The sequence below is a fragment of the Protopterus annectens genome, chromosome 16.part0, assembly GCF_019279795.1.
Source record: "Protopterus annectens isolate FY-2018-M chromosome 16.part0, PAN1.0, whole genome shotgun sequence".
NCBI lineage: Eukaryota > Metazoa > Chordata > Ceratodontiformes > Protopteridae > Protopterus > Protopterus annectens.
In genome coordinates, this window is record NC_056750.1 from 559,830,539 (window position 1) to 559,846,894 (window position 16,356).

Consider the following 16,356-nt stretch of genomic DNA (forward strand, 5'->3'; position numbering starts at 1 on the left):
CAACAGCTAAGAATCCTATCCCCTCTGATAGAGATTCCAGGGCACTGGATAGATGGGGAAAGAAGGTTTATACGTCTGCAACCTTGGCAATTAGGGCCTTAAACTGCCAGTTTCATATGCTTAAATATCAACAGCATGTTATGGGATTACTGAAACAGAAAATAATGTTGATTTCTGAATGTGTGGAAAATAAAGAATTACAGGAATTATTGCATGCAGCAGAACAGGTTGGAAAGCATACTTTGCAATGTGGTTTTGATTCCTTGGAGGCCTCTTGCAGGGCCGCAGTTACTGGATCTGTGATTAGAAAGGCATGCCTGGCTCAAGGAGAAAAATCTTCCTGATCATGTTAAAGCTAAATTGTTGGATGCACCTTTACAGCATGATACTCTGTTTGATAATAAGGCAGAAGAAGTTTTAAAGAATATGGAAGACAAAGCTAAATCTATGCAAACTGTAAAAGATTTCTTACAAGTGCAGCCACCCAGATTCAGTAGACACTGGCCTACAAAAAATTGGTCCTTTCCTGTGTCCGACAGAGCCTCACGGGGCAAATCCAGATGCTCAAAAGGCTCTAGATACCAATCACAGAGTTCTTACAGGTCAAAGTAATGGGGTGCCTCTACCTTCAAATCTGGGGGAAACAAATCACAACCCTACAGTAAACAGTCTCAATGACTTCTCTCTGCCATCACCAAGCACTTATCTTTTGGCAGCCCCCTTAGGGGGAAAATTAGCACTTCATGCTCAAAATTGTCAGTTAATAACCCAGGATAAGTGGGTATTAAACATAGTATCCCAGGGATACAGATTTCATTTCCATACCTTGCCAATTCCAAACGGTTGGCCAGATCTGCCACAAAATCAATGGGCAGAGGCACAGAAACAAGTTACGTCCCTCATGGATATGGGGGCTATTCAACCAGTACCAGAACAGGAAAAAAGGACAAGGGTTTTATTCAAGACTGTTCCTGGTACCCAGAAAAGACAATGCCTGGTGCCCAATACTGGATTTATCGATTTTGAACACATTCTTGGACATCCCAAAATTCAAAATGCTGACTTTGCAACAGCTTCTGCCCATGCTGGGCAAGAATGCTTGGTTAGTGACTCTAGACTTAAAAGAGGCATACCTGCATATCCCAATAAGGGAATCATGCAGAAGATACCTCTGCTTCAAGGCTGGTTTTATGCACTACCAATTCTCTGCACTGCCCTTTAGCTTATCTACTGCGCCCACGGTCTTTACAAAGTCCCTGGCACCAGTAATTGCATTTTTCAGACAAAGAAGTATACAAAATCTATCCTTACTTGGATGACTGTCTCATTCAAGCAGAAAACAAGGACATTCTTCTTCTTCAACATTTGGCATTTGTAAAAGGCTTCTAACATGCCTTGGGTACACAATAAACAAAAAGAAATCACAACTGGTACCCTCTGAAAAGATTACATTCCTGGGTGCAAGCTTGAATACAGCTGGCCCAGATGACTTACCTTACGCCAGCCAAGCAAAGGCAACTGACTATTTACTTCAAAAAGATGGCAACAAAAACCCAGTTATCTACAAGACAAATTCTGCAGGCTTTGGGGTTCATGGCATCCTGCATTCTACTAATTCCATATGCAAGACTGCATATGAGGAAACTACAGTGGTATCTAAAAGGTTTATGGAGTCAACATTGTCATAGTCTGGAAGCAATGATTCCTCTCATTCCCTGCCTACAACAGGAGTTTCTTTGGTGAGCAGAGACATGTCACCAGAACATGGGATGGTCTTTCACTCTACCCCCTGCCACCCAAACCCTAACTACAGATGCATCAGACTATGCTTGGGGGGCTCACCTGGCGGGAGATGCATTCAGGGCATATGGAGACCAAAACAAATGCATCTGCATATCAACCAGAAAGAGATGTTAGCTGTTCAGAATGCCCTGACAGCCTTCAAGGACTTACTTCATCCAGGACAACTACTGATAAAGACGGACAACACCACGGTTATGTGGTACATAAACAAGCAGGGGGGTACATATTCCTACCCCCTTTGCAGACTAGCCATGGCATTGTGGGACACAGCCTTGACTTACCAAATACATCTTCAAGCTCAGTTCCTGCCAGGAAAACAAAATACTCTGGCAGACGACCTAAGCAGAAATCTTATGGACCCTCACGAGTGGAAACTGGATCCACAAGTCTTCAGCATTATAACAGAGAAATGGGGGAGTCCAAACATAGATCTATTTGCTTCTCCCCAAAATTATCAAATGGACAAATTCTGCACAAGGACTTATCACAGACAAGCATGGAAAGTGGATGCCCTATCCTTCAGTCTATGCCTTTCCTTGTCTTCCTCTTCTTCCCAAGGTCTTACTAAAGGTCAGACAGGAAAAACCAAAAATGATCCTAATTACCCCAGACTGGCCTCGCCAGCACTGGTACCCAATTCTAAGGAATATGTCTCAACTCCCTCCTTGGTACTTGCCTCAAATACCTCATCTACTGTCTTAGCAGAGCAATCAAATTCTACACAATCAACTCCAAACTCTGAACCTGGCAGCATGGCTGATCATGTAATTATTCAAACAACACCTCTCAGTAAATCTGTGATGGATGTCATTTTGGAAGCCAGAAGGCCTTGTACTAGAAAATCTTATGCTGATAAATGGAAGAGATTCTGTGCTTGGAACCAAGCACAAGGAACGGACACAGCAAAGCCAAATATTCCTCAGATTTTACAATACTTGACTGAGATGCTTGACAAGGGCCTATCTTTTTCATCAATAAAAATCCATGCCTCTGCCATCTCGGCTCATTAGAGCACAGAGCCTCCCATCTTTTCCTCATCCTCTGCTAAAACAGTATCTTAAAGGTGCCAAAAATTTAAGGCCTCCCAGAAGATCACCAACTCCTGCATGGGACCTCAATTTTGTGTTGAAAAAGCTCACCCTGCCTCCATTTGAACCAGCAGCTACTGCGGATATAAAGTTTTTAATCTTGGAAAACAGCTTTCCTTCTGGCAATCGCTTCAGCAAGAAGGGTTTCAGAACTACAGGCCCTCATGGCTGTGGAGCCTTTTATTACATTTTACCCGGACAGGGTGTCCCTCAGGACTAATCCTTCCTTTATGCCTAAGATGGTATCCAGTGTGGCTCTTAATCAAACTATTCACCTGCCAACTTTTTACCCAAATCCGCAGAACAAGGGGAAGTGGATTCTGCATTCCTTGGATGTACACAAGATAACCAAGATTTTACTTAAACAGGACCAGATCTCTAAGAAAGTCTGAGCAGCTACTGGTGGCATTTGCTGCAGGATCAGAGGGGAAGGCTATTTCAAAGCAGACTATTTCAAAGTGGATAAGCCACTGTATTCATTTCTGCTACTTGCATCATTGTGAACCGGTGCCCAGGGGAATCAGGACACATTCCACCAGGGCTGCATCTACCTCAGCAGCTTTTCTCAGAGGGGTGCCAACCAAGGACATTCTAGAAGCTGCTACCTGGAGCACTGTTCATACTTTTACAAAGCATTATCATTTGCCTCTCTTCTCTAAGTCCAGGGCAGGCTTTGCCACTGCAGTTCTGCAGGGCCTTATAGCCACTCTTAATGCTATTTAGTTCCAGCCTCCCATCTATAGCTTTGGGATTCTAAAGGTAATGACTGCAACAGTGAAACACAAAGAACATAGTACAGTTGTGTGCACTTACCATAAATGTAGATGTTCGAGTGTATTCACTGTTGCATTCCGGGTTGCCCACCCGCCATCCCCCTTTATTCTAGAACTTCTCTTTCCTTCGCTATATTCTACAGACTTTGTGGTGTATTTGCTTTTAGATGAATGTAAAGTTTATGTTGTTACAATTGCATTTATATATAGATATACACACACACACACATATATATATATATATTTTTTTTTTATTGCTCCCCATTTGGGGGGCACCTGATATCTGGGGCAAGCAAATCTGAAGAAAATGTCACCGGCTGCATGTTTTTTACCCCTGACGACCTGATGTCATGGAAGAGAAGACAGCAACCGACGCAGGACCCAAGACTTTGATATTCAGGCCGACTGAGGGCAACCTGCCAGCAGATTACCCAAATGTAATGACTGCAACAGTCAATACACTCGAACATCTACATTTATGGTAAGTGTACACAACTGTACTATTTAGGATTTTTTGCTCAGAAGGGTTTGCATAAGTATTTTTATACCATATGCAGATTCCAAAGATTTTTTCCTACGGTAGATGGCAAATGTTGGAGGTGTGATGGTGAAGAAAGACCTAAGTGGCAACATATGTCTTTGGAGCATAATGAGTTGGCAGACTTCAAAAATTTTCTACAGAGTAGAGTACTGTATCAGAAATAGGGGGTTTACAAATGAGTGTAACTAAGGAAATTATTTTTTGGGCTGAGTTATCAGATCTGAATTGTTCAGACATAGTGAGGCCTTGCTAAGTTTAATTCTGGTGGCTGCCAAAAAAAAACAATTAGTAAAAAATTTAAATCATAATCTAAACCAACAGTATTTGAAGTACTTAATATTGTAATGATATAAAAGAACTGGAAGTGTGATCATTAGAAAGGGGTAGGAACAAATTGGATAGAAAAGAAATAATTGTGGGAACTGTACATGCAGAATAATGTTTCAGAGGAGAAGTAAGATTTAAAGGAAGGCAAGAATTGAGCAATTTATTTAATGTTGGTTTGATGATAATTAAAAAATAAAAGTGATGTATATATAATATTTCTAATGATGAAAATGTTAATATGGTCTGTTTTTTATATTAATGCATGTTTGCCTATGTCTTAAGTGAAAATTCAATTAAGGTACTAGAAGAAGAAAAAAATCTGCTACCATCTTCAGAGCAAGAGTCAATGTCATGAAGTCTTTGCAATATTACAAAAAAAAAAAAAAATGTCATTAAAAACTATAGCAACTACTTTCCCTTCAGCTTAATTTTATAAAACACTAATTCTCATTAATATTAACTACAACTGTATTCTGCTCTCATAATTTAAAGTGACACTGAAATCCATTGGCATTATCTATGTTGAATAATCTATTGGAAGTTACTACTGCATTTTTTAACAAAGATTTCAGCTTCAGTAGTATTTATCAATGTTACAAGTTTTTTTTAAGTTTAATTCATTTGCATCTTGGCTGCTAGAGAGTCTCCACTTTGCACTTGTATGAAAGTCAAAATAAAAATGAGTGACCGCACAATTGCATATAAAGAAAGATAAGGATGTTTCTACCAAAATGTATTAAAAACATTCTAATGCAGAAAGATTTAATGCAAGATGTAAGCGTAGCTAATGTGGCTGCATTTATAAGAATAAATGGAAGACAATTCCAGATTTATAGACCTTAAAAAGAAAAATCTGCAGTATTCCACTTTAATAAAATAAATATGACAATAATAAGTTGACTGGGTTGGAGCAGGAGTTGCACAAGTTCAGTGAATCATGTTTATTTTTAAATGAGTACCAAAAAGTGAAACAGGGCTTTAAATAAATTATTTTCTAGGTTAGTTAGGAGTCCACTGTAACCTTTAGATGTCCTACCTTTTCACTGTTGCAATATTCTTTTCTCCTGGGATATCCTGCTGAGATAGCCAAGCATCTAGCAGCATACCAAAGCCTTTACATCTGGGTACCGTACATCAGACATATGTCCTGCGGTCAAGGTATGAGGTAGATACGTGACGTACAAGCACCTAATCCTCAGAACAAGTTTGTCACCAATCCAAACACTACATTTGGATTCAGTCTGCAAGCCATTCACTGAGTTGGTTCCACTATCAAGCCTTCTACAGATAAGTGCCCCATTGGGGTCTCTTCCTTTTTTCTTCTTCCTATTACCTTAAGTTTACATGTCATCCAGGAAGGTAAAATTTAAGTGTGGGAGGCAGATTTCCTGTAAAAATAGACATGAACAATGCCTTTTTTTGTTTTGGTGCTACCCATGACCATATTCAGTGTGAGATTTCTCAGGTGTTTTTCCCTGAGAGACACTGCAGTTATCTTTCCATTTACTTGGAGAACCAGTGATTGAGCTTTTGGTTCAGGGTACCATGGCCAAATCTGCCCACCTTAGCATTCACTTACTGCTTAAAAAGAAAGCCAAAAAGGGGCAAACTGATCCTGCTGCTGTCCAACCTACGCTGTATGTCTCCATCAGGTTGGATGAAGAACCCGAGGACTGTTCAGCACTGCTGAGAGCTCCTCTTCCATCCATGATTCAGTTGGAAGCCAACTAGGAGCTTGCCTACACACACATCTGCTGAGGCTGTGCCTATGTCTGGTGAAGATGAGGAGGGGGAAACCACAGCTGATTATTTTGGAGGGGCCTAGGGGGATTTCCCAAATACTTTTTATAGAAGAGGTGCTTAGTAGCCTCATTGAATACAGGGATCTGAACTGCCTAGATTTGTTGAAACTGATGTTCTTGTAAAAAAATTAGCAGAAAACTAAGCATGTGGCTAAGGTTCCCCACAAAGAATGGCAGGGATTTACTCAGAAACTTTTCATTGCTTTTATGGCAATTTAGTCCCTCCAAGGATTATCTGTTCCTGCTTCTGCACCTTGGTCTTGCACTCCTTCCAAAGTCCCTAGTGACTCTGGTTCCTCTGATGAGGAATCATTGGCTTACTCCTCTCAGATCTACTCTCTTTCCCTGTGGTCCGAGGAAGACAGGATTCTTTTTCTCCTGACTCTCCTGTGAAGGAATTGTCTTTTGGGGATACATTGGTTCATGTGATGGAATGCTTCAAGTTGGATTGTTCTCACATTTCTGATGTTCAAAAAAGATAGTATGAACTAGATTCTCCCCAGACTTCTGCAGTCCCTCAACCACTGGCTGCCCTCCTGGATACTTTCATTGCAGCTTCTCAGGCTCCTGACTCTCAACATCCTGTCTCTAAGAAACTGGGCAGGTTCTATAAAGTTCTTAAAGCTCAACAATTTTATATAATAGCCCTTCCTCTGATCATGCTATTATTTATGTAGCCACTGATAAACCATCCGAGTTGCTGTCTTTTTCTAACCTTTTATCTTCTGAGAAGGAAAGCCATGCAACGGGATAGTTATGTAAAAAATGTATATACCTCTGCTACCTTAGCTTTTAGGGCTATTAATGACCAAACCTATATGACTAGGTATGTCCTTTCTCATCTCTCCCAACTTGGGGGCATTCTGGCTGATTTGCCTGACTCAGATGGCAAGACTTCTGCCATTTCCCTTTTGAGCTGTGCTTCTCAGATGGCTTGTCATTCTATGAAATGTAGCTATGATGCTGCTAATGTCTCCTGTAGTGCGGCTGCATCTGGATCTCTCATGTGGAGGCATTCTTGGTTATACCTCCAGACTCTGCCTGAAGACATCAAGGCCAGATTATTGGATTCTCCCTTAGACAGCTAGAATCTCTTTGTTACTGCTACAGCTCAATTATTAAGACCCTTCAGGATAAGTGTAAAGTTATGCAGGACTTGAACAAATCTTTGTCTCTCTTGTTCCTAAGTTTCAGAGAAATTATCCTTCTAAGCCTTCTTTTGTTTGTAGGCAACTTAAACAGCTTTCTAAGGGCAAGAGGGCTTCTAGGAGAGATTTCCCAGACAAGCTTTCTCAGGGTGCTAAGACTCGAAAGCCTTCTTTACCTGGCAAATCTGCATCTATTTGACATTCAGTCACTCCTACCCCTCAGCCATATTCCTCTGTCACTCAGGTTAACTCTCTTTTTTCGTGTTTATAAATAGATAACATATGTTTGGGTACTTTCCTTTATACAAAATGGTTATTTTATGGCTTGGAACTTTCTTTATCCATTCTCAGGCCTTTTTCAGCCTCCTTCTTGTTAGCTTCCTCATTTTTCTTATTTTCCTTTGGTTCTGCAGGATCAGGTGGTACAGGGAACCATCTAACCTGTCCCTGATCTCATCAAGGAAGATGATTTTATTCCAGGATATTTCTGGTTTCCAGGAAGAAGGGGTCATGGAGGCCTACTTTCAACTTGCCTTTTCTCAACACTTTTCTTAAAGTTCCTGCTTTCAAGATGTCTCTTCAGACACTTTCCCTTTTGTTGCTTGTTCAAGCTTTTCTGGTATTCCTGGATTTAAAGGACACTTACCTCCATATTTCTATTCACTACCTCTTTAGGAAATCATTACATTTATGTGTTTCCTCCTCTCATTATCGGTTCTCTGCTTTGCCTTTTGGCCTTTCTGTAGCTCCAAGGGTCTTTACCAAATGTCTTGCCCCTGTGGTAGCCTTCTGCAGACTTCAGGGAATTCATCTATTCTTTTCTTTGGATGAAATTTTGATTTATGCCCCCTCTCAGCAGTTCCAGCTTCAGGATCTACATTTCAGTTTGATTTTCTGTGCAGTATGTGGGGTTCATCCTCCATCTCAAAAAGTCTGTGTTGACTCCCTGTCAGTACCAGGTGTTTCTCAGTTGCAGGATTCAGACCATTCCAATGTTTGGCTTGCTTCCACCCTCCAACAGTCTTCTCTTTGGTTGCCTATTTCCAGTCAGGGAATTCTTCCAAGATGTAGGGTACATGGCATCCACCATTCCCATGCTTCCCTTTACCATACTCCGTGTAAGGAAATTTCAATGGAATCTCAAAGCTGTTTAGCTACAGTACTGCCAGCCTCTGCATTTATCTGGTTCCTCTCTTGGCTTGTCTCAAGTTCAAACTTCATTTGGGAATTCACCAGATTTCCCCTGGATCCAGGTCTGCATTTTCAGGTTCCTATCCCTGCTGAGAAGCTGTACATGGATGCTACTGATCATAGTCAGGGTGCCTCCTCCAAAAATCTCAAGTCCAGGTTCTTTGGTCCCATCAACAACTGACAGATAATATCAGTATCAAGGCAATGAGGGCTCTACTTCCAGCTCCAGGCTTTTCACTCCCTTTGGGTTCCAGGTCCTCTAAAGGTTTTCACAGACAATACCATAGATCATAGATTAGTACTAGGCTAACTACCCTCATGGGCCATTTTAAGCCTAGCTAATTATCTCATATGAGAATCAATCCCTGAGCTTGTGTTTCTAAGACAAGCACCTTAAACATCACACCAACCTCCCACCACATTCATGTGCTACATCAACAAGCAAGGAGGTGCACAATATTGCCTTCTTTGCAGGCCATGTTTTTAAGGCTTGGCATTTTGCATCCACCATCACTTGGTTCTTCATTCTTTTAGCTCATAACCTGGTGGCAGACTCTTTGAGCAAGTCCAGGACAAATCCTCATGAATTAATGCTTCACAGGGAGATGTTTGTGGATATTGTATTGGTGGGGTACTCCCTTCTGAACAGGCAATCTCCCCAGTTCTGTCCCAGAATGGCATGTCCTCTGGCTTGGAAAATGGACACCATGTCTTTTTCTTGGAAGGGGATATTTCTATATGCTTTATCCCCCTCTTCCTCTACTAACAGAGGTCCTACACAAGATCATGTGGGGCACACCCAAAATCTTGCTGGTGACTACTATTTAGTCCAGACAGCTCTGGTTCCCTCTTCTATTCCATCATGCCAGGGACAGTCGTCACAAGCTACTTTACAAGGTGGGTGTTCTCACGCAAACCAAGGGATCTCTCATTTACCATCATTTGTCCGCCCTTCAGTTGACACTTTGGGAGATAGGGTTGTAATTATTTTTAGGCACCAATTTTCTGTGTACATGCTTTGGGTTTTGCAGGATGCCAGAAAACCCATTACTTGAAAATCATATGTGACCAAATGGAAGACATTTTCTGTCTGGTGTTTCAAGCATGACCTAAACCGCTTTTTCTGGTGGGATGTCTTCTTATTTGTATGAGTTGCTCAAGTCAGGTTTAGCATATCCATCTGTTAAAGTTAAGTGTTCAACCATTTCCACTTGTCTGCTTCTGAATACACTCTTGGCTTTAAGTTTTGAAGTCAATCAATTTTTAAAGGGTGTCTTTTATATTCTGCCTCAAACAAAAAAAGCCTATTCCTCCTTCCTGGGACCCTCATTTTGTTATTGATAAATTGACCCAGTCCCCTGTTGAACCTGCAGTTGTTTCTGCTCTACAAAATTGTACATGCAAAACTGTATTGCTGGTGGCTCTTACTTCTGCCAAGGGGGTCTCTGAACTTCAAGCTGTCATGGCGGTTCCACCTCTTTTATTTTTTCACAGAGACAGGGTATCTCTGTTTATGTACCAGTCCTTCTTTAATGCCCAAGGCGGTTAATTATTTGTCCTTGAATCGGTTCATTTGTCTGCCTCCTCCACAGAATCCAAGAGAGGGTTCCTCATGCCTTGTATTTACATAGCTTAGGTATTATTTGGACAAGACAAACATATCAGGAAGTCTGAGAAGCTTTTTGTTTCCTTTCATGTCAAGAAATTGGATTTGGTGGTGTCTATGCAAACAATTTTCTCATGGATTTGTAAGGCCATTTCGTTTTGCTGTTCTTTTCATGGCAAGCAGTTTTCCTCTGCTGTTCATGGTGATTCTACCAAGGCAGTGGCCTCTTCTGGTACTTTTTTTTCCCAAGGTCTGGATACTAGACTTTCACCAAACATTACAAGTTGGATGTCATTTCTCAGGCCAGAGCAGGTTTTTCTTGGGCTTTCCTAAATGGGTTTTTGGAGGAATCTTCTGTGCCTTCCTCTTCCTATACGTTCCAGTAGCTTTTGTACTCTCCAGGAGTAAAGAATACTGCAGCAGTGACAAGGAATGACATAGTACAGTTGTGTTAGAGTTTACCATAAGAGCAGATATACTTTTTCTCACTGTTGCAGTATTGTGTCCCCTAAGTCCTACCTCCCATTACTTCTACTGTTTTCCTTCTAGCTGAGGGGTCCTCTTCTTCATCCTCCCTTCCTGGATGTATGTGTTACTACTTTCTTCATGGGTTGCTGTAGTTCTTCTGAGGCACTACAGTTCTGAGGATTAGGTGCTTGTACGTCACATATGTACCTCAAACCTTGCATGCAGAACATGCATCTGACTTGCACACTCAGAAGATGTAAAGGCTTTCATATGCTAGTTCAGCTGTCCTCTGCAGGATCTCCTAAGAGTAAAGAATCCTGCAACAGTGAGAAGTGGCCCATCTACTGTTCCAGTAAGATCTTGCACAACTGTACTTTCAATAAGAAAGACATTAACTCTGTGATGTATATTACAGTGATGTTCCAGTCTTTTTTTTTAATTAATCAAGAAACATCTTTTATAGATTATCGTGTATGATAATAAACGGTAGTGATACAATCTCAGTTGCAAACATTATACATTCCAAACTGTGCTGACATAGCCATAGTTGCAAACATTATACATCATTTTTAATATATCCAGTCATTGTCAGTCAGCCATTACATAGCTCATTCAGATCCTGCCTTCTTTAAACCTTATTCCTCCTCTGCATGCATTGATCCCACATTTCCCATTTTTTTGTGTAATTTGCTCCTACCCTTTTCTAAAAACCCCAGTTCCAGTTGTTTTAACTCTGTTGCTATATTCACTACTTCTAGTAAAGTTGGTTTAGACCTTAATTTCCATTTTCTAGTAATTGCTTTTTGGCAGCCATCATAATTAGACTCAGCAAGGCCTTACTTATGTCTAGGCAATTCCGATTCTGTATCATAGCTCAAAAAAATAATTTCCCTAGTTACTCCAATTTGCTCACCCAACATAAGTGACAGAGCAGGCTGCAGGAAATCGTCTGCCAACTCATTATACTCCCAGAAAACATGTTCCCAGTTAAGTCTTTCTTCCCTATCACACCTCCAGCATTTGCTGTCTACCTGAGGAAAAATTCTTTTAAGTCTGCTTGGGGTGTAAAAGTACCTATGTAATAACTTCCAGGCAAAGGTCCTAAATCTTCTAGATTTTGCTGCATATTTGGGAGACACACATATATACCCCATTGTTTCTTTGTGAATTGCTTATCTAATCTCTCTTCCCAATCCTTCCTAACCTCCTCTGATTGATTTTTATAGTTGTCATGCAATAATACTAATTATTCCTTTCTTAATGGCAACTTCTGTTCTAGATTCTACTGAAAACTCTAACAGTGCTGGTCTTTCATTTAGGACCCTTTATTTATTATCCTTTGGCCTATACTCTAATAAGTGATGTTCCATTCTTGGTAAACTTGCCATAAATTTACAAATTTTATTCAGGGTTATTTGGAATCAGTGGTAATTACTGAAAAAATATCAGTATGCGCTAGTCACTGAAAGGTCATTCCAGTGCTGGCAGCATTACCCATTTTCCAGTGTCATTTGTGTGTCTGCTATTAGCAAATGAGTCGCACTGTAGCAGACATCTAGAAGCACATTTGCTTTCATTAGTACTTCAATATAGATCACACACAATAAGTGAAGATTTAGTCATATTATCCAGTGTTTAATCTGTTACTGATTCTTGCTATCTACTCCAATGAGTTAATTCCATTTTGGATTGGGATGTTTTTAGGGTCCCAGATAACATGGTTGCAGTTTGCTTCAAATGTTGGTCAGATAATAGCATGTAATAAATTACAGATGCATACAAGACAATCTATAGAAGTGGCATGAAAGTGACTCAGATGACCACCTCAGTAGCATTCACTTATGCTAGTTTAACTGGCAAGAAGACTTCTAAAGCATTGATAGCTACTGTGAATAAGATTAAGGTAAGCAGAGATCCCTGAGGAATGGCATCTAAGATTATTAGAGTATGTGTGAGAGTTTGGTTGACTTTTACAGTAGAATGCACATTGCTTATGTACCTGCTCATAATCTGGATGTTTGACTAATGCTTATGCCCTAGGAAAGTCAGTTTATTATACTGTACCGATTCAAATTCTTTGCATGAGTCTGTTAGCTCAGTTCCAGCAGCTTTCCCTTGTTCATAATGGATGTCAACGAATTGATAAGGGAGACTATAGCATTATAATTACATTGCATTTATTGAATCCATACTGGCTGTGATTAAGGAGTTCCTTGCTAAACTCTTTAAAATCCGTAAACCTCATCACAATAAAGAAGACTTAATACAGAAGTCTCTGATATCTTGAGAAACATGGGTGTGAACAATCAGTTCCGGTAGCTCCATGGTCTGGTATAATTTCCTGCAAAGTGATGTAACAGAAATCAAAGAATCATGTAACTCTCTTGAGATCTTATCTGAAGTTTGCTTTGGACTGGTTAGTGTTGTATGCTTTTATGGGGAGGCTGGTCATAGTGGTTAGTAAGTTCAGCAAAAGTGTCCCTTAATGGAGACAGCTAGCCATTTATGGTCAGTGTGGAGTTGTTCACAGCATTAGCATAGCTAGGATGGGGTGAGAGGGGCAATTGCCCCAGACACAAAGTGTTATGGGGAGCAGTCAACCATACATCATCCTGATAGCTCTTTAGTGCGATACTGCTTTTAAAAGCCGGTATTGCATTTGCAGTCAAACCTGAGCACTGTAGCACTCTTTGTATGGTCTAAACTGTAACTAGATCAGTGTTTCAACCCTTTGTCTCACCTTACTCATGCATGCTAACCTTAACCCTGCCACTTAAGAAGAATTTGCATATTCTTAGGCAAATAAGGGTCTAAGGGTGGTGCGGTCAGCAGTTGATATTGTTAATGTGAGGCAAGGGACATATGTTAGGTTGTCACAGAGAGCTTCTGTGTACTATAGACATGCCTGCTGCAAATAGTAAGAATTGCTCCATCATACTTCATTAAGATCAGCCCATGATTTTCTTTGCTGGTAATGTTACACAGTTTTGTTATTCTGACTAGGGCTGCAGTGTTGGTAATCATCCACATCTGTTTGAATTTGTCAGAATGTGCTGGTCTGCCAGTGGACATCATAGTCTGCTGTCTTTGGCAGACAGCTGTGGGGCCCCATTCATTTGTTTGTAAATTGTGGACAAAGGTTTCCATTTTCATTTGCACAGCTATTTCATACCCATCTTCTTCCAATGTACATAGCAGCGTATACTGTTACCCCCATGGAGTTAGTCCAATTTTGTAAAATGGAGGGCTGCTGTATATTTGCCTTTAGAAATGCACCAGATTCACTGTAATTGTGTTCATTATTACATTATTTGTTGCACAATCAGAAGTAAAAGGCCTGTGTTCTTTATAGCTTGCTTTGCACTTAGCGCACTAATGTCTCATTAACCTTCTACACAGCCTTCTGTTATGCTGCCATGTCTTTTATGAAAAGGCTGTTCAGTAGACTTTACTTCATTTGTAGGTTTGTTCTTTGTTATTGTTAAACATTATCACCCTCCTTATGAAACAGAGTACTGCTTGGGAATTTACCCGGATGTAATTATTTGCTGTTATGGTGTTTTTCTCTGAAGAAGGTAGCCTCCTAGTATGTAACTACACTCAACGTAATAGTAGAATTTGAAAGAGGAGAGACTGTACAGAGTAAGAGTACCCAGCATCCCTCTGTTATTATATTTATTGAAAAAAAGAACTACATTAGTCATGTATTACTGTCATGGGGTGTCTCATATATACATTACCATTTTTATGAGTTAGGATGCTCTGAGATTTTTTCACTCATACTGCAGGGTTTTAGTTAGTACAAATAATTTCTAAAACCTAATAATATTTTTTATTAGTATTTACTTAGTGTAGACATAGGGCATACATCTCTTCTGCTGTATGCATTCATCAATTTCATTTCTGTTTATCTGTAATGTTTAATCTTTTGAACTACTTCTAAATTTATTAATTGCTTATATTCAGACCAGGTTTCTCATTGTAGTTATGCTTAGTAGTTCCCTTTATATATTAATATTTTTACAACTTTTACATTAACAGGAATATGTTACTTCCAGATTTACTTATTTTATAACCATTTCTCACTGACTGCTCAGTACTGATACCCCTCTTAAAAAGCTCCACTTCTCCCCTTTGCATACATACTAAATCTTATTTTATGCATGATATTTTAGTTACCATGCTATAGTAAGTTTATTTTTCTCAACTATTGATAGTGTTTTTTCCTCTCCCATTACCATTATCCTGACAGCCATCTACCCATTCCAATCTACCCCTGGACTAATGCTGCATTTTTTGGCCAGTGCCCGCTAGGAGCTAAAGAGTGTATCTTGGGTGGGGGTGCTGTCTATCTTTCTAGCAAAGAAGGGTTTGCAACTAAAGTCTACCTTGTTTTTCCCCAGCGTGTGCCCTGACACTCTGTGTGGGGCATGCAATGGGCAGACACCACTGAACTGCTACTGACCTCTGTAAGGAGTTGATGTCATCAACTGCCCCTTGCTGCTGCTGTACACAAAGTGGCTTCCTTGCCTTCACCAGCAAGCAGCAATCACTTTATATGACTGTGCACGCCACCCCCAGGATGGGCACTCCCATCTTTCTTCCTCTCTGTCAGTCACCCATTTCACAAATCAAACTGGTGTCAGTTGGGTGTAATCAGGACTTTATCCCTCTACACCTCCAGAGTGACAACTACTGTTATTGCGGGTTAAATTTATGGGCTCTAAGCTTTGCTTTTGTCTTCTTAATACTATTCCTAATCATTTTTTTTTTACATAACTTACAGCTTTATTGAGAAGTAGCATTCAGCCTTCCCTGTAGGAGAATCTTAGCTCAAAGAACCAAAGAGACAGGGATACCAGTCCATGATATATGAAGGAAAGCAATAGTGATGTCTGTGCATTTCACTGAAACTTGTACAAGTACTGATAGGGAGGGAAGAAGCCATTGCTTCTGAGAGCTCTAGTTGTAAGTTGCTAGTGAGCAGGTAGATGTAGACTGTTAATCAGAAAGAATTATTAAGATAGTGTATGATACAAGTATTTTGGGTGGCACAAATTCCCCATAAAGGCTGCATGTTTTATCATGGAAGTATAAAATGAATATATATAGTTCTATTTATTTTATCTGCAGGTTCTAATGTTGCCCACAGGATAATGGTAAACAAAGGGAAAGATATTACATTTCTATTTAAAATTGCAAGACATTATTTCAGTGTATGTGTCTCTTGTATCTAGAACCTCCGTCAGTGACAGTTGTTGGGGATAAAACTGTTTTTGCACTGCTTGGTTTCCCTGTGACTCTTCAGTGTTCATCGACTGGGCTTCCTCCTCCTACATTCACCTGGATGAAAGATGATATACTTCTGTCTGCATCTGGTAACAGCCTTCAGGTATGAAAATATTGCTTTGGATGCAGTCGTTTGTGCCCATTGATAAACACTGCAGCATTAGATACGGCCAAACTTATCAGCAATCACAGTCATTGGCATGCCGCTTTCTGTTAACTTTATTAACAGTAGCTGCAAAACTTTGATGCAGGTTTTACTGTTTATTTCAGATAAAAAAATATTATTTTGTCATGACTTCTTAGTTACTGCTTAAATGAAA

General features: G+C 40.1%; 1 protein-coding gene across 2 annotated transcripts in view; it reads left to right on the forward strand.

Annotated features, from left to right (window-relative positions):
* HMCN2 (hemicentin 2) overlaps positions 1–16,356 on the forward strand; it is a 2,554,053-nt gene that overhangs the window by 1,250,343 nt on the left and 1,287,354 nt on the right. For both annotated transcript variants that reach the window (XM_044058392.1, XM_044058391.1), the window contains exon 35: positions 15,985–16,139. In XM_044058392.1, the coding sequence (XP_043914327.1) occupies positions 15,985–16,139 (155 nt within the window). The remainder of the gene's footprint in view (positions 1–15,984; positions 16,140–16,356) is intronic.